This window comes from Trichomycterus rosablanca, chromosome 5, assembly GCF_030014385.1.
Source record: "Trichomycterus rosablanca isolate fTriRos1 chromosome 5, fTriRos1.hap1, whole genome shotgun sequence".
NCBI classification, from domain to species: domain Eukaryota; kingdom Metazoa; phylum Chordata; class Actinopteri; order Siluriformes; family Trichomycteridae; genus Trichomycterus; species Trichomycterus rosablanca.
This window is the reverse complement of record NC_085992.1, coordinates 10,202,491-10,226,396: the sequence shown is the minus strand read 5'-3', so window position 1 is coordinate 10,226,396 and position 23,906 is coordinate 10,202,491. Positions and strand designations below refer to the sequence as shown.

The window sequence follows — 23,906 nt, the reverse complement described above, 5'->3', positions numbered from 1 at the left end:
TTAACAAAACTAACACACGTGTAAGTGTGTATGTGCATGTGTATGATTGTGACAAACTCCACCTGTTGAGCTGATTTTTCTGCAACCTTAAACTTCAGCACTATGCATCACTCATTCACTCACTCACTCTCTCACTCACCCATATCCATTATAGCTCTCTGCATCTCCTGGGAGAAACCCTCAGCTTGGTAATGAGATGTTCAGGGCAAGTGAAGCTTGTTTTGACTTGCTAATGTTGAAAGAAGATGATTTATTCATTTCCCACTTCAGCATTTTAACTTCTAACAGCACCACAGTAACAATTACTATAATAATTAATAATGATCATAATAAGCTTGGTAAATTATGCTAGCCCACTACCAGTGGAATCCCGGGTTCGAATCAACAGTGCTACTGGCTGGATGGGCATCTACATACAGATGTGATTGGCTAAGTTTGTGAGGGAGGGGTTGGTGGTAGCTGAGGCCCCACAATGGATTGCCGTCCTGTCAGGGTGTTACTGCATTGTGCCCAGTAATTCCAGGAAAACCACCACAACCATGACCAGGATAAAGCCAGGGGGAAAAACTATGAATAAAAATCGTAATAACCACAAATATTGAATATGGGGTCCATGCACCAGTAAAAAAAACAAGAACAAAACAAGACCATTGTTGATCAACATAACAGAAACGATCATGATGGTCACATGCAGGTCTCCCAGCTTGTGCACTGCCAAAATTTACCAGGAAATATAAAACACAGGTGGTGAACAGAATACTAGAAAGAAAATACAGGTAACTCTTTTAGCTTATTTATAATTAACAGCATGTATAAAAAAAAATGAAGATGCTCAGAATTAACATGTTAATTAACAGTTTCAAAATGGGCAGAATCTGGACACTTGGAGTTACAAAGAAAATACAAACCCTGTTTTCGTAAAAGTTGGGACATGTAAAATGCAAAAAATTTATAATCTGTGATTTGGTAACTTTATTTAACTTGATTTAAGTAAAAAGAAAAGATTTCCAGTGTTTTTACTGTTCAACTTCAATGTATTTTGTAAATATAAACACATTTTGAACTGGTTGCCTGTAACAACAAATGTTGGGACAGGGATAAAACAAGAGAACAGTTAATAAAATATTTATTTTTCACAATAAGCAGGTGAAATGCGTAACAGGTGACTCAGTCATGATTGGGTTTAAAAAGAGGATCGGCCAAAGGTCTCAATGCAGAATTGCAAATAATTTAGGTCTTTTACCATCTGTTATATATAATACTGCATGGGGAAAGATTCAGTTAATAGAGACAATCTGTGTAGGGCAAGGCCAAAAACCACTGTTGATTGTGAGTTGAATGAGTTCTCAGACTGCATTGCATGAGAAACCGTCATGCTACTGTAATTAATACAGCCACAAAACTGTCGTCACTTAACACAGTCCACCACTGCATCAAGAAATGCAACCTGAAAGTTGCTTACAAAAACAGAAAGCCAAACATTAATTCTATGCAGAATTAACTTTAAGATGACAAGGCACAATCTCAGATGAAATAAAAGAAACAACATGCCATAATCCATGTTTTAGCTTCTGTGCCAAAAATGAAAAGGACCATCCAGACTGTTATCAATAAAATGTGCGAAAGCCAACTTCTGTTATGGTGTGGGGTGCATCAGTGCCCACGGCTTGGGTGACTTGCATTTGTGTAAAGGTAACACTGATGCTGAGATGTATATTGGGATTTAAGAGAGAAACATGCTGCCATCAGGGGGACCATGCTTATTTGAGCAACACAATGCCAGTCCTAATTTTGCACAAGCCACAACAGAGGCTTCGTAGACAAAGAGTGTGTGTGCTGAACTGGTCTGCCTGCAGTCAAGCATGAATTGATAAAAAGTTGATCAGTGAAAACATTGGAAATCTTTCTGCTTTTGTCAGTTAAATTGGGGGGAAAAAGTGAAGCATATTTTATGTTCTTAGAGACTAAAGTACAACCTGAAATGGATTTCCACCACAAACCATCCAGGGCTTGGATAAGTTCAGCGTGTGTATCTGCAGTAATAAATCATATTTATCTATAAGTTTGTTTCCTCTCTGTGTAATCAGTCTGTCAGTGCTGCACCACTATAAACCACTGACTCTGTGTGTGTCTGTATATGTGTGTGTGTGTGTGTGTGTGTGTGTGTGTGTGTGTGTGTGTGTGTGTGTTATCTGGATAAGTGCTGGCTGCAGACGCTCCGTATGAGCCGGCGACTACCAAGAGACGTCCAAGTCCCTCAGGAGACACAGGAAACACACACTAAGACATACACACTTATACACTAGCATGCACACACACTTCATGTAGAAGCGCTAATGAATCTTGTGAATTTTGAGAAATGCATAGACTAGACAGCAATACAGATCAGATAATGTGCTGTCTATAACAGCAGGGCATGTCAGAAGGTGTCCTGATTTACTGAAGTTAATTTGGAATCTTATTTCATTTGGGATTTCTTTCATTTATGTCATGACTATAAAAAAACATAACTTTAACTTAGTACACCGTAGAAATGTGCATGTCAGTGTATATTCAGTACCACTGGTGCAGGTGAGGATGAGTGATCTATTAAATGATGAGCTGATGGTAATTCCTCGTAGTTCATATGTTGAAAGCAGCAGGTCTGATCAGCATAAAGTCCTGAGGGACTTTGATAAGAGCCAAATCGTTATAGCCAGACGACTGGGTTGAAGTATCTTGAAACAGCAAGGGGCACTCACAGTGGTCTGAGTATGGACAAGCCATGAACCACCATGGACATGAAGGCTTTGGTGTCTGGTACGTACCAATAAAAAAAGCTACTGTGGCTCCAAAAGCATATCATTTTATTCCTGGTGATAAGGGGAAAATTTACTAAGGGGATAAGGGGAAAGATATTTTGTTAATGCTGCCACATACACATATAATATTGCTGATCTTAAAACCTGCTGCTTGTCTGTATGACCTAAAGTTGGGTTACAACATTATTAAACCATTGGAAACTTAATAGCAACCCTTAATTTGCTTTAGCTGTGATGTGTTATTTAAACACCACCCAGAGATTCAGGTGTTCAAGGTGTGTTGCAAACATGCTGAAAACCTAAAAGTTCTTATAAAAACTGAGAGTGGAGATTATTTACCCTATGAACCCTAAGGGCAATCGGTAGAAGAAGATTTCCAAGACCTTAAACACTTCTCCAGACACTATAAGGAGTATTGTCATGTCAAGTTCCAAAATGATCATGTAGCAGCAAACCTGTTTGACCTATGGATGATGAAGAAAAACCCCTGCATTGCTGCAAGGGACTTACAGGATGATGTAATGAAGACTGGGACAAACGTGTCAGTTGTAACCATAAGAAGGTCACAACAATTAAGGGTTTCACAACCGGCTCCATGATGCTCCCGCCACTTTTGACCAAGAAACACAGGAACTGGGAATGCACCAGAAGGATTTGGATAGGGGTACAGTTCTAAGGAGTAAAAAAAAATGGAATCGATTGGTCTTATGGTTCAGCAGAGCTTTCTTGTCTGATGCAATAAAGGAGATGCTTATGACCCAAAGAAGACGAACCCCATGCTTAAGCATAGAGGTAATTTATTGATGAGGGGATTTTATTCTACTGCAGGAACTGGCAATCTTGACTGTGTGACTGGCATCATGGATTCACAGAAATACGAAGGATTTTGGTGAGGACTGTTATGTGTTATGTGGTGAAATAGAATCTTGGTGATAAGTGGACTTTTCAGCTAAACATTGATCCCAGGCACAGAGTTGCCTTCTTAGTCTCCAGATTTAAATTCCGTAGAAAATCTTTAGTGTGATTTAAATAAAGCTGTTGCAGCACAAAAGCCATCTAGTCTCAATAAGTTCAGTAAGATGTGTTTCATTTAAACTCCAAGTGATGAGGACAGATGTTTTTAAAATTGGTACATATTCTAGTGTGTGTTACAGTAGCTGTGTTGTGATAATAATCTGTGTTTACAGGACTTAATCACTGATAGGTGTCCACACTTGCCTGATAACACACAGACACACACACACACAGTTGCTTCAGATTCTCCACTTGAAATGCATCAACAGTTTAAATAAACACACACACACACACACACACACACACAAACAGTGTGACTGTATTTAAGCGGTTATTCCTCACATTACTATAGTTAACAGACTGTACAAATCCAAACCTAAACCTCAGTAACATGCAGTTTCTATATGAAAGCACTTTTGTGAGAACCAGTAAAATGTTCTCACTATTAAAACAGTTATTGCTATTATTCTAAAGACATCTGCTGTACATGCTATTGTTGTATTGTTTTGAATACAGGTAGGAAAGGCCAATTTCTACATTTAGGGTGAATAATTAAAAAAATCCAATTAACTGGAAGTATGACAAACTTGCCCGAATGAGGGCAAAAAGCCTTTCCTGTCATCTAACCACAAAACACTACACATTTACTAAATGCTGACTGGAACCATGTTCTGTGGTCAGATTAAACAAAAATTGTGCTTATTGCAGCAAACACTCAAGGTGGGTTTGACAAAGACACTATGTTTAGTGGAGGGTCTGTAATGTTGTGGAAGCCTTATTCGAAGTACATGACATCATGGACTACATGAAATGCCAGGACATTTTAACATCTTTCTCTGCCAAGAAACTAAAAATGAGTTGGATCGTCCAGTAGGACCAACGTTCAAAACACATGTCCATATCAACACAAAAATGAACACAAAATCAAGCTTTTACTATAGCCACCTCATTTCCCCGATCTAAACCCCATAGAAAACCTGGTTTGTGAGCTAAAGGAGGGAAGGAGGAACTGGGACCCTGTATGTTCTGGAAAGATTCTGTAAAGAGGAATAATCCCAAATTCCCTGTTCTCCAAACTGATGTAAGTGAAAAGAATACAAAAAGAAGGTTATGTGTTGTTTTATTAACAGTGGTTGTACAAATTAAATGCAGGGGCACCAATAATTGCACATGTGGTTTTGTTAAATATAATTACCATTATTTTTATTTTCTTAATATTAGTGTAATTTTTTTTTATTAAAATGTGATTTATTTATTTTTTGTCAGTGTTAAGATTAACCAAAAGGTAATTTTTCTATAGCCCTTTTCACTCATGTTTACCATAGATAATAATAATTGTACGTGGGTGTGTGTGTGTGTGTGTGTGTGTGGGGGGGGGGGGGTTATTGTATACAATTGTGTATTATTGAACCCAATTACAGTACAGTTAAGTTTTTAAAAATACATTTTGTTTCAATGTATTTAATTAAATTATGTTTAGTGATCAAATGGTTGATTATAGTATTTATTATACTATATATTATTTATATATAATATCGTTTAATATTGTATGTTATAATAAGAAGCTGTATGCAAATATATGAGTTCTTATCTGGCCATTTATCTGTCGTGAAGCCACGCCCACATCTAAAGTCTTATGGATTTATCCCCGCCCCCTGCAGCCTCCTGCAACTAAAAATAGACACACCTTATTACGACATTAGGGGCGTGTCTTCTACAGAAGGCGTGGTTTAGTTAGTCCGGGGACTTTAAAAGCACCACTAAACACACAGACTTCAAACACACACCCACTAGGGTAGAGCACACATATGCGCACATACACTCACACTGCTGGACTACAGTAGGTGTAATTCATGAATTTGTAATTGTTTGAATTAGATTTATGATTTTTAAGGATTGTGTTCACGTGAGCAGAAGTGGATCAGGTAAAATGACTCTCGGAGGAGATTCGTCATCCTATTTTTTACCCTGCTCACCTTCATCATCACCTTTACAATCTTCAGCATCCTCTCCACTCTTGCATCGTCCTGGCAGGATGAGCCGCAGGTTTCGGTAAGTAAAAAAAACATATCATTTGTTTTTATTTAGTAAAAATAAGTTAGACGGTTTGCAGTTGTATTCATGTATTTAAATAAGTAAAATATAATGCACCTTTTGGCCGGTCGGGTATCAACAAAGACATGATTGGCTCAGTGATGGATTGGATTGGACGGGACGTCCAGTGTGTTACTGCACTGTGCCCAGTGATTCAATGGGAACTGGACCCACCGCGACCTTGACCAGGACAAAACAATGGTGAAACATGAAAATGGTTTATAATACAGCACTGTATGGAACACTGTTAGATGTTTCTGTACACATTTAAAGCTGGTGAATTGGATACACTCATAATTTTCTGTCATTAAAAATCAGAACAGACTAGAAAATAAATAAATTTTATACATGCTCATCTGAATGAAGTAATAAATGTAGATTTTGGGTATTTATGTATCTTAATCTGATGCTGGCTTCACAGGTCCACTAAAAGTGCATCAAAGGCTCGACGAGATCTAATAAACAGTGAAATACAGAAGCTGAGGGCGCTGTTGCCTATCCGATCAGAGGAACGTGAACGTCTGTCCTACCTGCATGCCATGTCCATCATCTGCACCTTCATTCGAAAATCTGCTCTCCTCCACAGTAAGAACCTTCACATCATTTTGAATAATAGAAAATTATTATTATTTTAAAATCTGATAATTTCTTTGGAAAACATTGATTCTCTGCACATAGTGATGATCAACCAGTTTAGCTGTGCTTGTGTATTTAAGCTGATATGTTATATATTTAGATTTATTTATATTAGTTTGTGTATTTCCTTGTATAAAGCTGGTGGCCTGAATGATGCTGATTATGCCAGTGGTGCTGATCCGGTTCCACTCAGTGAAGATCTGCTGAAGATTCTAAATGGATTTATCGTAGCCATGACCAGTGAAGGAAAATTAGTCTACGTTTCTGAGAATGTCTCTCAGTATCTCGGCCTCTCAATGGTGAGAACTGATGTCTTGTATTTTAGCATTATAAACAATAATTTTCCAATAGTAATTTAATACGTAGTTCTACCTGTAATTATATTTAGCATTTCTAACATTACTTAATTACTTAATGTTTTTAGGTAGACATTCTGCAAGGAGACACCTTCTACAGCATGATCCATAATGATGATCATGAAAATGTCAGGACCAGCCTACAGAACAACACCATTAATACAGGTACCACACACCTCTACACACATTACACAGTCACACACTGAATGTACATTACAAATAGTTTGTTGATGCACTGGCCCCCTTTATAAGAATATTGACAGCATGTTGTATTTACTACAGATAAATAAATAAAAGAATATTGTTCATATTGGATTTCTAATCACCTCACGTGTGTGTGTGTGTGTGTCTGCCAGGTGTTAGCAGTGTGTGTATGTTCAGGTGTAATAAACAGTGGCTCCCTCTGTTGGTCACCCTCCGCATGTTCGACCCTCAGAACCAACTCATCATCGCCCTGTGTTCACCCACACCGAGCCAGAGTACCAGCTTCATCACTACACACACTCTGGATATGAGATACACAAACACAGAAGACAGGTAATTATACACACATAAAATCACACACACACAACACTACAGACATGATGAAATGTGATGGATATGATGAATGATTTATATGTTTGGTATCTGCAGTGTGGTGTTACAGCTTGGTTATAATGCAGAGGAGCTGATTGGTCGATCTTGGTACAGCATTATCCATCCCGACGACCTGATGCACAGTGTCAGAGCACACACACAACTTAGTGAGTCTAATAAACACATTCACACTATCACAATGATTATCATGGTTGTAAACATTGTTTACTTCATTAATTTATACAGACAGTATTTTAATTAATTGATTTGTGTGTGTTTGTCTAAAGTACATGGTAATAGGGTAGAGATGGTGGTGCGTCTGCAGAATAAACAGATGAACTGGGTTTGGAATTATATCATCGCCTTCAAAGAAGCTCACACCATCGTCTGCACCAACTACATCATCAGGTAATTTATTACTTACCCCACAATCACCCCAAATCACTCTATAGCTCACCCACCATCACCCCAAGATCACGTTCTAACTCATCCAACATCATCTGCACCAACGATCATTAGGTATTTAATTCATACCATTAACATCACATCAAATCATCTGTAATTCTAACAGTACAGGTGAGTTGAGAATAGATTGTTTGGTGCTGAAACACTGAATAATGATGGAACTTAATTTTGCATTTGGTCAGAAAAAAAATGCACCCATGCAGTACATACTTATTATAAAATGTTTTATTATAATTTCTTATCTAACTAAATCAAATAAATAATTAACTAAAGAAAAACTATGTATTGTTTTTATTTTGTAGCAACGTGGAGGCAGAGTATCTGAGAGAGAAACTCTGCAGTTCCACGATTTCACCATCATCATCATCATCGCCGCCGTTGTCACAATCATTACCACCAACACCACCACCATCTTCAGCTGTACTCTACCGTACCTGCAACTTCCCAAACCCACCAATAGGGGGCACTACTCATGAGGAAAGAGGAACTAACACATTATACGCTTCTTGTCCACCATACAGCCCCACTTTCTCTCTTTCTCCTACAACACAGGATGTCAACGCCTTGCACATCCTGCCCCATTCTTCATCATTCTGCACACCTCAGTCCTTTACCTATCACACATTCAGCCCAGACTCTGCTCATCCAACATCACCAACATCAGACTCTTCTCATCCAACATCACCAACATTAGATCCTGCTTCACTATCATCAGACTTTGCCTATCAGTCATCAAACTCAGCACCTCTGTCATCAGGTTCTACTTATCACTCGCCACACCCAGCTTCTTTTTCTCCGGATTCCACCCTTATGTCCCCTTCTTCGTATTATTACCTGAGTGACCACTCCCACTCACCCCATGTCCCTGACATCCATGCTGAACTTCCTGTTAGCTCATCTGACTGCCTTTTTCATCAGGACATTACCATGTCTCCAACAGGAAGCGACGCGGTGCATTATGGGTTATCAGACGTTTTGACAGTGCCCCCTGCGCCCATACAGGGCTACAGTGAGAGGGAAAAAGAAGTAATTAGCGTCCTTGCAAGGCAGATCTCCTCACTTGCAAACAGCTTCAGTTCATACTGCACTAAAAGCTCTGCTCATCACCCGGGACACACCTTGATCTGTCAGTCACATGATACAGAGGCATTCCTACTGGACGAGCAAGTGATTAACAGTGTTTTGCAGGTTTCCCAGTCTTCGTCTGAGGTTCAGGCTTTGGACTCCCTGCTGGATTTTGAGATGTGTTCTTCAGAGGAACATCAGACTCAGCCTGCCTTTAATCTACATCCACACTACCTGCAAGGTAACACACACACACACACAGACACACACACACACACACGCACACATTTTTTGACTATGAATATTGAAAAAAGCCCAGTGAATGTACTTAGAGTTCAACAGTTTTCAATTCAGGTAAATTATGACATGTGGTAATATGATCTGTATGTTTTCTATGTTTCAGATGGATTCACTGACCAATCAATGTATTGAAGATAAAATGTGAGTTTTAACTTCAGCCTCCTTGATTGCTACACCCGACCATTATGCTGTTGTCATGGGAACCAATAAACTTTCTGTGTGTAACAATAATAACTGAAAGAGTAAAATGGTACGAATAGAAGACTGTGAATGTTTTAAAAGTGTTTATTTCAGTACACTGATTTACGAGCAGCTAATGAGCACTTCCTGTGTGTGGAAAATATATGATTGTCCAAACATTTTATATCATACTTAACAGTAAAAGTGCTCTTATCATTCCTTATTATTACTTATTACTGAACTCTGGAATGCAATGAATGTTTTTTTTGGTACGAAACTAGTAAAAAATGGAATGTGTGTATACCATTTTAATTATTTGTGTGTACTAAATGCTATGTGATAATTCTCAGAATACATTCATACTAATAATACAAAGCCAACATGATTAAATTTATTTATATTTACACTGTTTTAACTGTTTTAACTAAGATTAAGTTTAGTAATGAAAATGAAATGAATGTAATTGCAAGTCTACCTCAGCCCTGATTTTACACTCCTCACTGTTTTTTTTACTATATCATAAATAATTTAATCTTTGAATGGCAGCTGTTTTCATTATTTATGTTCATGTTGTATCTGTATTGTACAATTCATATTTTAATGTAAATAATTGACTTTATATTTTTAAAACAACAATAAATATAAAAAATATAACATGTGTAAATGCTATAATTGAAACCGAATGCTTGGTTCTGGGGGTATTTTAGGGGCTGCACTCAGGGCCGGCGCTAGGGGGGGGGGGGGGGGGGGGGCTGAGGGGGGCATTGCCCCCCCAAATTGTGTCTTTGCCCCCCCAAGCACAATGCAAGCAACGGCTATTTTTAAAATTATCTCTGAACCAATCACAAAAATGCATTTTGTTTTACAGTGTGAAGATATTTCCTTGCTTATTCCTGATTGGCTCTTTGAGTCATATAAAAATCGGCAGACTGCCCCAAACAGTTCAGTTCGGCAGTATATGTTCTGTTAGTGTGAGCGAGAGGCAGGTATACTGGTAAACACTTTTTTTTTACAGAATTAGTATTCTTTTGTTTTCTTTATATTTTAATTTCCCAATAATATAAATATTCTCACTCATTCCTATTTCCACGTTTGAATATTCTCAGTCTGTGTGTAGGTACATTTGTCAGCTTTGACTTAAATTTGTATTAAAGCCTTTCAAGAAATAGAGTTGTTCTATTAGTAATGGCAATTTAATTAAGGGGGCGTATTAAAATGAAATACAATTAGATAATCTTTTTTCTCCATTTACATAATCAACATGTATTTTTTAATCATTGGGTTTTAAGTTTAAGTTCGAAAACATGCATTTTTATTTCTTTACCTCATACATCACTTTAAGCCAGTATCAATAGCTTGGCTGTCATCATTCATGCACAAATCAAGCCTTGAATATATTTCTGGCTTCAAAAACATGACTATCAACATGCCCCCTCATTAGGTTTTACTGCCCCCCCAAGCAAAGCAGTCCAGAACCGGGGCTGGCTGCACTACATTTAGGGTGTTTAGTAATGACCATGTGCTTGCACCCACTATTTACACATAAAACTAGTTATTTCATTCTTTTATTCTTTCACTCATTTATTTATCTAAACTAAAGACCTTTTTGCTGATTAGGGTGGTGGTTGGTCCAGAGCCTATCCCAAAAACTCTCTCTATATAATGGGTAAGTGTGTAATATCCTGCCATCAACCAGTGCCCTGGCCTGTACAGGGAGCATGCTATACTCTCACTGGGTGGCGCTAGACCCATCACAACTATCATCAGATTATTGTGATGACTGAAAGTAAATGAATAATGAAGTAACATAATGTTCTGTGACGGTTATTGCTTATAGACTGTTCACATGTTAACATGGTGCTGAAGTTCTAAATCAACTTTAAGAGGTGATGCGAGCTTCAGCACCATGAACCTCCAGAGCAATGCAGATTATCAGTCTAATTTAAAAAGTTCGTTTTATAGGAAAAATAACTGGAACAGGGCAAGAGGAGAATCTAATGATTAAACGAAGTCGAAGAACCGACTCAAAGACTTGGGTATAAGAACCGCCTGAAAGAACCGAATACAAGAGGCTGTTCCATGTACACAGAGTTGCCAGGTTTATTAAAATTGAAGAATTGGTGAAAAGTTCTTTAAAGCTTTGACGCTCTCATTACAAACAGCTCTGATGAAAATGAATATCTACTCAGCACTTAGAAGCTGTTTAGAAGAAAAAAGACTGTAAATAGTTTTAATTAAAACTCAATTAAAAAAGAAGAGAGAGAAAAGGAGTTTGAAAAGGAGTCCTGAAAAGTCATGACAGAAGAAGAGAAGAAAACAGAACAGAAAATAGAAGATGTATGCTTCAGCTGAAGTGACAGTAGAACGCAAATGGGAAGGACTGTCCTGAATAATCAGAAAATATTATTATTATTAACATTACTAATAAAATAATGATAAAATAACTATTCTAATAACAATACCATTGTAAACAAAACGCAAAAAGTACACATTGGAATATAAAATTTTAAACAAACATTAACAAAAGATTTAAAGAGTAGTACACTGGTAGTCCTTTTGCCATTTATATCCTGTTTTCTTAGATTTTGGGATAGTTGCAGCTTTTGAAGAGCAGGTTTTAGACAGATTTTGTTGTTGGACCTGGCAACCCTGAGTTTCGCTTTACTACCCCAAAGACGAACAGAAAGCGGAAAAACGTCGGTAAGTTTTGATCCGCTTACTAATCGTAAATAACTGTCTATTGCTGTTTATTACAAACTGGCCCTAATCTAAACATCAAGTATTAAATTGATAAAAGTTAAGTTTTTACTTGGTCTGTGATTTATACTCGACACAGTTTGTTATTGTTAGTTAGCATTGTTAGCTGTTCGCTTCGTGTGCTGTTTGTTTATGCTAATAGCTAATTAAACAGTAATAGTGGTAGTTTAGTAGTTTAATAGTAGTTTAATAGTAGTTTAATAATTTACTATTAAAATTCTTGATTTTAAACACCATGCTTAGCAGGAAATATTCATGGTGTTTACATTAGCACTTGTGGCTAATTCGGTTATTTAATAATAGTAGTAGTAGTATTAATAATAAGGATAAATTAATGTACATGGTATACGTTTATACTAAAAGTAATAAAACATACATATATAAGGCTAGATGTGTTTATTACAGCAGGAAAAAACAAGTATTAATACAAAATTAATTAAGATAAAATCCACTTTACCCTGTATAACATTAATTCAATAAAATACTAAAAATATTTTAAGAATTAAAAAGGAAAATACAGCTTTTACTACAAATTAGTAATGACATATTTCAACGTTTACTCGGTTAACATGTAATTTAGATTTAGTTTATTTATGGGGACACTACAAACACAATAGCGCTTTTGAAATATTATAAGAAATTGCTAAATGTTGTTCAATTTATTGTATGTATATAATGTGTGTGTTACAGGAAGTAAGATGTATTATTACAGATATGAAAATGCAGAGGTCAGCTGCTGTTACAAATATCTCATGTTCAGCTATAACATTATCTTTTGGGTAAGATACACACACCAACAATACAGATATGCACATTTTTACCGTTGATACTTGTACCCTAATTCCTACTCATTGTAATCATGTGTGAAGATACTGTACTTACTTTCATCTCTGCACACACTATTATTCTGCTGTAGGGGAAACAACACACACTTCCTTCCTTTTCTAAACTCTCTGCTGACTGTGTTATTTCCTCTGGTACTGTCAACAGGACATGAAGAATTGTGTGTTTGAATTAGAAGTCTGTAAATAAGAATCAGGGAGTCAGTGAATCAGAATTAAGAAAGCTGTTAATTAGTTAGCCATTAAATAAAAATTTAGAATCAGGTTATCTTTACAGGATAACGTAATCTCCTTGCTTATTTACCTTGATCCATGTCTTCGCTTTGAGGATGCAAAAAAGGGAGCAAGGAAATGACGAAAAATTATGTTACCAGCTGTGTTGTATCCAGATGTGTAGGTAGAAGAAAAGTGTATTAAATGCGTACATGTGCGTTTCAGTTGGCTGGAGCAGCGTTTATAGCGATTGGTTTTTGGGCCTGGAGTGAAAAGGTAAGAAACTATAATATTTGTAATGATTAATGATAAATATTACAGAGGTTCAGTAAATTTACTTGAGTGTTAATTACCTGAGTTTATTTCTCTAATGTGGATAGTCACTGATTACAAGTGTAAAATGTAATTACTCATCTGTTCAGGAGTTTTGGTACAGACCAAATTAAAACAATCATCAGTCAAGGCATCCATGTCTTCCCACTTTGTAGCTTGAACATTTGGAAGTGGTAAAAAACATACTATGTTAGATTTTTGCATCAGACCATGAGTAAAAGGATCAACATGGCAAAGTTGGGTAAATTATGTAAACGTAAAGCTAAATGATTCAAAGTAAATAGATTACTAGTAAAATTAACCCAGTATTTATACTGGATTTGAGAATGAAGCTGGCTGTGGGTGTGTATCTCTGTGTAGGGGGTATTGTTGGACCTGACTCAAGTGACCCGTCTCCATGGATTTGACCCAGTCTGGTTGGTTCTGTTGGTTGGAGCTGTAACATTTATTTTGGGATTTGCTGGCTGTGTAGGAGCACTGAGAGAAAACATCTGCCTACTGCGCTTCGTGAGATTATATTTTATTTTAAAATAAAATCAATACAATTCAGTATTTAGTAGTTGTCATGTAAATACTACATGTAATTTTTTTCCAAGCAAAAAACATTATAAAAGAGTAAATTACTTATCTCTCTTCTCTGTCTGTAGTTTTCAGGTGTGATTGGGTTTATTTTCTTCCTGGAGCTGACAGCGGCTGTGTTAGCATTGGTTTTTCAGGAACCACTCAAAGGCTGGATTAGTGATTTCTTTATTGCCAATGTTAAAGGATACAGAGATGATATTGATCTACAGAACCTGATTGATTCCTTACAGAGACTGGTACATATATACACAATCACATATGCACACACTAGCACAGTAATATGCAGACTTTCACACACTTACAGTGGTACACTTACATTAAAATATTTTTAATACTGTGCTCTCTGAATCTAATTAGTTTATAAAACTTGGTTGATATTGTTAAAAAGTTCCCATTTGTCAGTTTCATCATAAAATCATTATTGGAATTCAGTGTAAATACTTTTGTAATTTGTCATACTCAATAGCGTTGCTGCTTTAGACCCTTTAAACAAGTCTTCTAACCCTCAATAGCTTGCAATGTGTTTGGTCATAAGTGTCATTTCAGATGAAAGCTTCTGCAAAATGCTGTAAGTGTGTATGTGTGTGTTGCAGAATAATTGCTGTGGAGCTAAGGATCCAGATGACTGGAACCAGAATGTTTATTTTAACTGTTCAGTAACAAATCCAAGCAGAGAGCGCTGTGGAGTTCCATTCTCTTGCTGTATCAGTGACCCTGCGGTACTAATACTTAAACGGTTACACACACACACAAATACTGTGTACTACTGTATGAAGCGTTATTTTTTTATTTTTTTTTTTATGTGTGTGTGTAGGACACTGTGGTGAATACACAATGTGGGTATGATATCAGAGCACCGGAATCAGTGGTAAGAAATGTTCATTACTTCATTCACCTACACCCGAAACAACAATAATGCATTCATCATCATCATCATCAATATTTATGACAAATGCTTTATATTATATAGCATTAGGGGATTCCTAGCCAGCCATAAATAGGGTCTTGTGCTGTTATGGTAGTGTGTATTTACTGCCAGGTGGGGCATAAATATTGTTTTAGATAATACTGTTTTAAAGCAGGAATATGATATTCTTTATTTTTGTTAAAAAAATCATTGTAAGCCTGTACCCCTTTAGTATTTTAATTTCAAATTAGTAACTAATAACGACTGTCTACAAACTAAAACATTTATTAAAGTAAAATCACATTAATATTCTTGTTAACATTCCTGTTATCTATACAAGACAGGAATTCTGAAGCATTATAATACTAAGCACATTCACATAACCAATGTTTGTTCCTCACATCCTTTGGACAGTCCTGGTGCAAAATCCAACATTTAACTTTGTCATTTTTGCACCATGAATATTTATCCAACTGTTTTACACAGAAATCTCAAGTCTGTTTAGCATTATTCTCTTTTCTGTGAGTTTTTCCCCCCCTAATATTAATTAAATGTAAATTATATCCTGTCTAGCATCCTGTCTGGGCTGCATCTACTTAAATTATTACTTTCTGTTTTTAAACAAATTTTATTTGATTATATACTTCTGCACCAAAAAATTTAAATTGTTTTTTTTCCCTTTATTTTTAATTTACATCTTGTTGGTTTATTGGTTAATTATGTGTTTGTGTGTGTGTGTGCACGCGGGTGTGTGTGTAGAGTAAGCTGCCCAGTGTGATCTTTAAAAGAGGTTGTGTCAATGCACTGGAGGAGTGGCTGCCACGCAACATCTACATTGTAGCGGGAGTGTTTATAGTTATTTCACTGTTACAGGTAAAGAACACACACACACACACTTACATTTGTTAAAGACACACACAGGTGTTACATTTACACCCACATTCATAACTGTTATAGGTAAGCAGGTGTTCTGGTAAAGTGTTGGTGTTCTGGGTAATGGCATTGTGGGGGGTTTTATGGGGTGTTAAGAATGTAAATGATGTAGAGGGTATTGGGAGTCATAGGGGTTAGTTAGCAGTAACGTTGCATGGGTAATGCTGACAGTCTAAAATATACTTGCAAAATGACAGAACTCAGTCTTCGAAAGTCCCAAGTTAACGTCTAAATGTTAACAGTTTGTCTCTTTTCAGTCATGTTGACTCAGCTGTAGTCTCTGATCATATTAAAATCATCTTCTTGACCATGTTAAACACCTCCTGTTCTCTTGACCCTGCTCCTATGGCTGTTCTTAAATTCTGTATTAATCAGTGTCTTTCCACAGGCTCTGTACCATCATCTCCTAAAGTGGCTGCTATTACACCCATTTAAAAAAGCCTGAGTTACATTTTTACAGTTCCCCATTTACAGAGCTATTTCCAACCATCCTTTCTTAGCTAAAGGAAGAGTTGTGGCCTGTCAACTTCAGGACTTCTATAGCAAAAACAAGTTGTATGAACCCTTCCAGTCTGCCACTCCAAACATGCACAGTTGAAAGAGCTCTTTGAAAGACCAGGTTGTTGACAAACTCCTTCTTTCTACTTAAGCTGGATTTATGTCCCAACCCTTCTCTTAGATCTTCTGGTTCTGGCCTTCTAGCTGTCTTCTATATTAGACCTGTGTATGTTGGTGGCAGGTATTTTAGTTCCACAGCCCCTAGTTTCTGTAACTCTCCTCCACATGCTCTTCATAGCTTTTTCTCCAGCTCTTCCTTCAACAGTCAACTATAAACTTTTCTTTTCACTGCTCATACTTCTCATTCTTCTTTCTCTATGTCCTAGTTTTGTTGTGTTTTTTTCTCTAGTATTTCCTTTTCTAAAGCACCCTTGGGTATGTGAAAGGTGCTATATAAGTTGAACGTATTATTATATAAATCTAATAATAATATAATTAATAGTTTACATCAACACACACACAAAGAACTGAATAAAGTCATTTGTTGTGTTTGTGTTTTTTAGATGGTTGGAATCTTCCTGGCCCGAACTCTCATCAGCGATATTGAAAAAGTGAACAATAATTATTACTGAGTTTAGTGTCTGTGTGTGTCTGTGTGTGTCTGTGTGTCTCTGTGTGTGTGTGTGTGAGTGTGTGTGTGTGTGTGTGTGAGTGTGTGAGTGTGAGTGTGTAAGTGTGTGAGTGTGTGTGTGTGTGTGTGTGTGTGTGTGAGAGAGAGAGAGAGAGAGATATATTGTGTGTGTGTGTGTGTGTGTGTGTGTGTGTGAGAGAGAGAGATATAGTGTGTGTGTGTGTGTGTGTGTGTGTGTGAGGATATAGTGTGTGTGTGTGTGTGTGAGTGAGATATAGTGTGTGTGTGTGTGAATCCTCATTATAAAAGTTTAGTGTTTGGCGTGCCTTTATGAGTCTAAAACCTCTCAGGTCTTTATTACTAAACATAAAACTTCATTTATTAGTAATACTGTTATTATTATGCGACAATTATAATATCAATATTATTATGCTATAATAAACTATAACTCTTTAAACATCACAATTTATTAATGCCATTCAACCACAATGTACTTTATCACTGCAAATTCACCATAATGCCTGTTTTTTCTGGCAATGTTTTAGCTTTGTATTATTCACATGTACAGTTTTGAGCAGTAATTTAACAGAATTGACCATTAACTCATTACTCACACAAATATTTAGCCTAATCTGCCTATTTACACTTACATAGTGTAATAAAATATTAGTTATAATATTTAATATTTCAGTTAACTTAAATAAAACAAATAACAAAACAGTAGTAAATTTATATTATTAAAAACAATATATTATTAACATGAATGTTAACAGCAATTGTGATGTTATTCAAACATATATTACATGTAAAAATACAAACTTTTCTGCTGTTTACGTACAGGTTTCTGTTTACTACCCACTGAGTGCCTTTATTAACATTTATAGGGGCGTTTGTTTATCTCTTAATAAAGCCAAGTGTCCTCATAGTAACAGAACATTTTCATCATTTTGACATTGTGGACACTTTGGTCTGTTCAATTAAAGAAGAAATTCTGCAGCTTTTATGTAAATAGAAGCTTAATATTTTCTTCATGTTAAGAGTGTAGGTGTAATGCTATTATTGGTTTTTGTTTCAGTAATACATGTGTGCATGCGTGCGTGTGTGTTTCTGGTTAAACACTGCAGTCTTCCTCTTTTTCTACTGGTTAGCTTAGAATCTTAAAGTTTTGTTTTTTTTTCAAATAAAAAAATACATTTATGATTTTTTTTTTACTTTTACTAGAAATTAAAGGTTTTTACTCCTTGTAACTTTCTAATTTTGTGTTACTGTTTTCCTGTTCCACTTCTATTTTTATGGAGCAGATTTTTTGTATTAAAAATAAAATATTTTTGTATTTGAATACATTAATTGCTGTTTTTATTGCTCCTTTTATTATTTTAATGTAATAATCTTTGATGTTTTTATAGTATCAAACTGCTCAACACGGTTAATTTTTTTTTTATTTTCAACACCCAGCTTGTTCTTCAGGGTTGGATGCTAACTGATGCAACTACGACCTCTGCTGGCTGATTAAAGGGATCTGAATCAGGGGCGATGGATAATGGAAATTAGTGTGTGACTATGTGTAGGAGACTGAACCCCATATGAACTCGCCTCGTAGGTAAAAAGATGCGTGTCGAAGGGGGCGTGTGATGGTCACAGCTCTCCTTGGTCATGAGTGGAGGTTAGCAGCAGTAAAGAGAAAGCTAATTGGACATGAACAGATTGGGGGGAAAATGTAAAAAAAAAAAAAAAAAGTAATAAATGCAATGCACCTTAATTTAGACTGTTGCCACTACTGTGTACTACAACAGTATGCATTATGTCAGGTGTTCTCAAATGCTGCTGGTGTATTCTGAGGTCTTTACACTCTGTAGTAAGGCATCTGAATGGGAAGAAAATAGTAGCTATTTTGATCACACTTGCAATTTCGTGTTTGAAATATAAAGGTCATAATTTGATATTATTAGAGTAAAACTCCAACGAGGATGTGGGGCCTAAAACCCGAAGTGTACATCAGTTTATCTTAAGAGATGCAACAAAAGGTCCAAAGCTTGTTGATGACTATCAAAATCAATTCTTCTAGAAGCTAAGAAGCAGTTACCTAAATATTAGGTGTGTTGTGTGTATATTTTTGACCCAGCTGATCTTGTTACACCTCTCACAAACTTAGTCACAGAAAAGGAAACATTTCAAAAATCACTGACTGCCATGGCATAGGCTACATTATATAAATGTATCTAAACTTTTTTCATGGTACCTGATAAAATTTTCCAATTAGGTGAACCTGAGTATCTTTTCCATGTTTGATTTGGTTCCTCTGGTGCTCCTTCATCTGATCGGTGTTCGGTTTTACTGTTTGGGGTTTTAGATGGTGGAGTTCTCTGAAGCTGTTTGCCAACAGGTACCGTGTTTCCCCGAAAATAAGACCTAGTAGAGGTTTTGCTGAATTGCTAAATTTAAGGCCTCCCCCGAAAGTAAGACCTAGCCAAGTTTTTGTTTGGACCGTACGCTGTCCCTGCTGTGCTGTACGAGTGTGCTGTGGTGAGCTCCCCCTGGTGTCCGGAAGCTGCAAGATTCAAGATTTACTTTATTGTCATTTTACTGTACACCGAAGTGTACAGAAAAAACAAGATTACGTGCATTGGTTCACGTTAAAAACACCACAGGTTTAAAAAATAAGAAATATATATAGAATAGTAATAGAATAGTAAAGTTAAATAATACTACTACTAATAATACTGACATTACGAAAATTGCACATTGTAGTTAAAGTATTGCACATGCAGAAAAATTCACAGTGGTTATACATAATGATAATTATTGCACATTTTGTTATTGCACATTTTGTTACTGCTTGTTAAGATTTAAGGATATTGCACATGTTATACCCATAGATGAAAATATTTATCAGATTTGGGTTAATTTGTTCTGTTCAGAAGTCTGATGGCAGTTGGGTAGAAACTTCTTCTGAACCGGTCCGTGTTGCAGCGTAGACTACTGTACCTTTTACCCGAGGGCAGAAGGGTGAACAGTCTGTGACAGGGGTGAGTGGAGTCACTAATGATGCTCCTGGCTTTTGACAAGAGGTGCTTTTGAGCCACCGTCCCTGCAATGCAATACCGTCCCTGCCGTACAAGTGGCTCAGTATGTATATATATATATATATACATACAGTATATAATAAATGTTCTTTTTTTTTGTTCAACAATAAATGTGAATTCTTCTTCATGGAAAAATAAGACATCCCCTGAAAATAAGACCTAGTGCATCTTTGGGAGCAAAAATTTATATAAGACACTGTCTTATTTTCGGGGAAACAGGGTATTATATTAAGTGCAGACGGTAAGATAGTTATCAGATTTAATCGAACTTCTCAGTGAACTCATGATGGTGGCAAAATAATTAAAAACGAGTCTAGCGTTGTAGTTTGGAAATGCGCATGCGCAGATCTCTTATTCGCTACCAGCCACTAATGTAGCGTTGTGTTGACCAGAATGTGGAAAAGCCGCACAATAAAATACTACTACTATTTCATTAAAATAACTTATAATCAGATATTTGTCTTAATAAATTATTCTTTTATTTATTTATGGGTAATGACATACATTTGTCACGCAAATGTGACATATTTGTTTATATAAATATAATAAACAATAAGTAGAATGCTGTACATACGACTGTTGTCCACAAGATGGCGATATTAAGCAGCAGTGGTATTTAAGAGCGGCTTTACGTTTGGAAAAAGAATATACTGTATACTGTTTATATACTGTAAATGTATTTACCAACCGATTTACGAACCTGACAGTTCGAATTTGCGTAGGGTGCGCAAAGTGCGTTCGTACTTTACGTACATATAATTTACACTATAATTTCCATTATATTTCCAAATTGCCCTTATTTCTGTATGTGCAATGCAAAGTATTCAGAAACTTACACTCTTCTGTCAGAAATGAAAGAACAAAAACAATAATAATTAGATTTAAGATAAAGATTAATCAGGGAGATAAATATACACTTCTGCTAGCTTTGAAGTGTCATCAAGGACACAAAACCATGGACCAACATTAAATGTGGTTTGCATTTTTTCTTTTTCTGACAATAATTAGGACTACATATTGTATGTAATTATAGGCCTATATGCCAGCGTAAATAGCTGTGAACAGCTGTGATTTCTGACTGACTGACTTGATGCACTTTTCTTAATCAAATAATAAAACGGACAAATACATTTCGTGGCAACATTTCTCCTGCAACTACCCACTTTTTCAGATCAGTCGTATTTTCGAATTTAAGACCCATTTTTATAAAGCAAAGAAGCCTTTAAGCATGCAAATGAACCATCGTCTCGACTAAAGAACCATTGTTTTTCAGAGTGTAAACAAATCAGAACAGTAAAATGTATATGTACTTTATTAAATAGACACAGACAAAAAACTAAGAACTATTTGTGCAACATAAGCAGCATGAACAGTACAAACATTTACCACTACAAGCTCAACATGCTCGCCACCAACTTAGCTTATCAATGCTGTTAACAGATGATATTTATCCAAATAACGATCCCTGGCATCCTGAGTTCGTCTCGGTATGGTTTCCTCTCATTTCGCGTCTGCTTCTCCAGCTTTCACTGATACGAAAGAGTAAAGAATTAATGCAAGTGTCTTTGCTGATACAGTGTATCACAAAAGTGAGTACACCCCTCACATTTCTGCAGATATTTAAGTATATCTTTTCATGGGACAACACTGACAAAATGACACTTTGACACAATGAAAAGTAGTCTGTGTGCAGCTTATATAACAGTGTAAATTTATTCTTCCCTCAAAATAACTCAAAATACAGCCATTAATGTCTAAACCACCGGCAACAAAAGTGAGTACACCCCTAAGAGACTACACCCCTAAATGTCCAAATTGAGCACTGCTTGTCATTTTCCCTCCAAAATGTCATGTGACTCGTTAGTGTTACTAGGTCTCAGGTGTGCATAGGGAGCAGGTGTGTTCAATTTAGTAGTACAGCTCTCACACTCTCTCATACTGGTCACTGAAAGTTCCAACATGGCACCTCATGGCAAAGAACTCTCTGAGGATCTTAAAAGACGAATTGTTACGCTACATGAAGATGGCCAAGGCTACAAGAATATTGCCAACACCCTGAAACTGAGCTGCAGCACAGTGGCCAAGATCATCCAGCGTTTTAAAAGAGCAGAGTCCACTCAGAACAGACCTCGCGTTGGTCGTCCAAAGAAGCTGAGTGCACGTGCTCAGCGTCACATCCAACTGCTGTCTTTGAAAGATAGGCGCAGGAGTGCTGTCAGCATTGCTGCAGAGATTGAAAAGGTGGGGGGTCAGCCTGTCAGTGCTCAGACCATACGCCGCACACTACATCAAATTGGTCTGCATGGCTGTCACCCCAGAAGGAAGCCTCTTCTGAAGTCTCTACACAAGAAAGCCCGCAAACAGTTTGCTGAAGACATGTCAACAAAGGACATGGATTACTGGAACCATGTCCTATGGTCTGATGAGACCAAGATTAATTTGTTTGGTTCAGATGGTCTCAAGCATGTGTGGCGGCAATCAGGTGAGGAGTACAAAGATAAGTGTGTCATGCCTACAGTCAAGCATGGTGGTGGGAATGCCATGGTCTGGGGCTGCATGAGTGCAGCAGGTGTTGGGGAGTTACATTTCATTGAGGGACACATGAACTCCAATATGTACTGTGAAATACTGAAGCAGAGCATGATCCCCTCCCTCCGGAAACTGGGTCGCAGGGCAGTGTTCCAGCATGATAATGACCCCAAACACACCTCTAAGACGACCACTGCTTTATTGAAGAGGCTGAGGGTAAAGGTGATGGACTGGCCAAGCATGTCTCCAGACCTAAACCCATTAGAACATCTTTGGGGCATCCTCAAGCGGAAGGTGGAGGAGCGCAAAGTCTCGAATATCCGCCAGCTCCGTGATGTCGTCATGGAGGAGTGGAAAAGCATTCCAGTGGCAACCTGTGAAGCTCTGGTAAACTCCATGCCCAGGAGAGTTAAGGCAGTTCTGGGAAATAATGGTGGCCACACAAAATATTGACACTTCAGGAACTTTCACTAAGGGGTGTACTCACTTTTGTTGCCGGTTGTTTAGACATTAATGGCTGTATATTGAGTTATTTTGAGGGAAGAATAAATTTACACTGTTATATAAGCTGCACACAGACTACTTTTCATTGTGTCAAAGTGTCATTTTGTCAGTGTTGTCCCATGAAAAGATATACTTAAATATCTGCAGAAATGTGAGGGGTGTACTCACTTTTGTGATACACTGTACATCCACAATGGCACATCGGTGACGCCACGGGCACTCAACACATGTGACTGACAAAACCTATGAGCAACTAGTAATAAACTACCGAATCAGTAATCCAACTCAGGATGCACTTCATTCATTTTAATGCATATTATAATATTGCTTATTTAATTTTAAATGAAATAATTTATTGCAGTTCTATAGACAATTATAATTTGTACTCATTATGTATGCCAGTTTTGATAATAACTGGATAATAACTTTGACCAAATAAACTGTTTTGTCAGAATGTTTGTGGTGTTTCTGCGCCATCATGTGGATCTTTGCTGAGGTAACTTGTCCAGTTACTACACTTCACAGATGTTACCCAGTTGATGCTAGATAGATTTAGTCGATGTATTACCATCTCTGATCGGTGTGTCTTTTGGAAAAGCTTTAGTGA

General features: G+C 36.9%; 2 protein-coding genes across 2 annotated transcripts; both read left to right on the top strand.

Moving 5' to 3' along the window:
• Nucleotides 1-32: 32 nt before the first annotated feature.
• npas4l (neuronal PAS domain protein 4 like) lies at nt 33-9,439 on the top strand. The gene is made up of 9 exons (XM_062995409.1): nt 33-694; nt 6,331-6,494; nt 6,684-6,844; nt 6,970-7,095; nt 7,296-7,438; nt 7,535-7,644; nt 7,765-7,885; nt 8,245-9,248; nt 9,411-9,439. Exons 1-9 carry the CDS (start codon nt 678-680, stop codon nt 9,437-9,439), a joined length of 1,875 nt encoding a protein of 624 aa, XP_062851479.1. The 5' UTR covers nt 33-677.
• A 2,694-nt stretch (nt 9,440-12,133) lies between these two features.
• Nucleotides 12,134-18,526, top strand: tspan14 (tetraspanin 14). Its single transcript, XM_062994858.1, has 9 exons — nt 12,134-12,187; nt 12,935-13,023; nt 13,525-13,575; nt 13,993-14,139; nt 14,280-14,450; nt 14,808-14,933; nt 15,029-15,082; nt 15,881-15,994; nt 17,116-18,526. The coding sequence occupies exons 2-9, from the start codon at nt 12,943-12,945 to the stop codon at nt 17,182-17,184; spliced, it is 813 nt and encodes a 270-aa protein (XP_062850928.1). The 5' UTR covers nt 12,134-12,187; nt 12,935-12,942; the 3' UTR covers nt 17,185-18,526.
• The last annotated feature ends 5,380 nt before the right edge of the window (nt 18,527-23,906 follow it).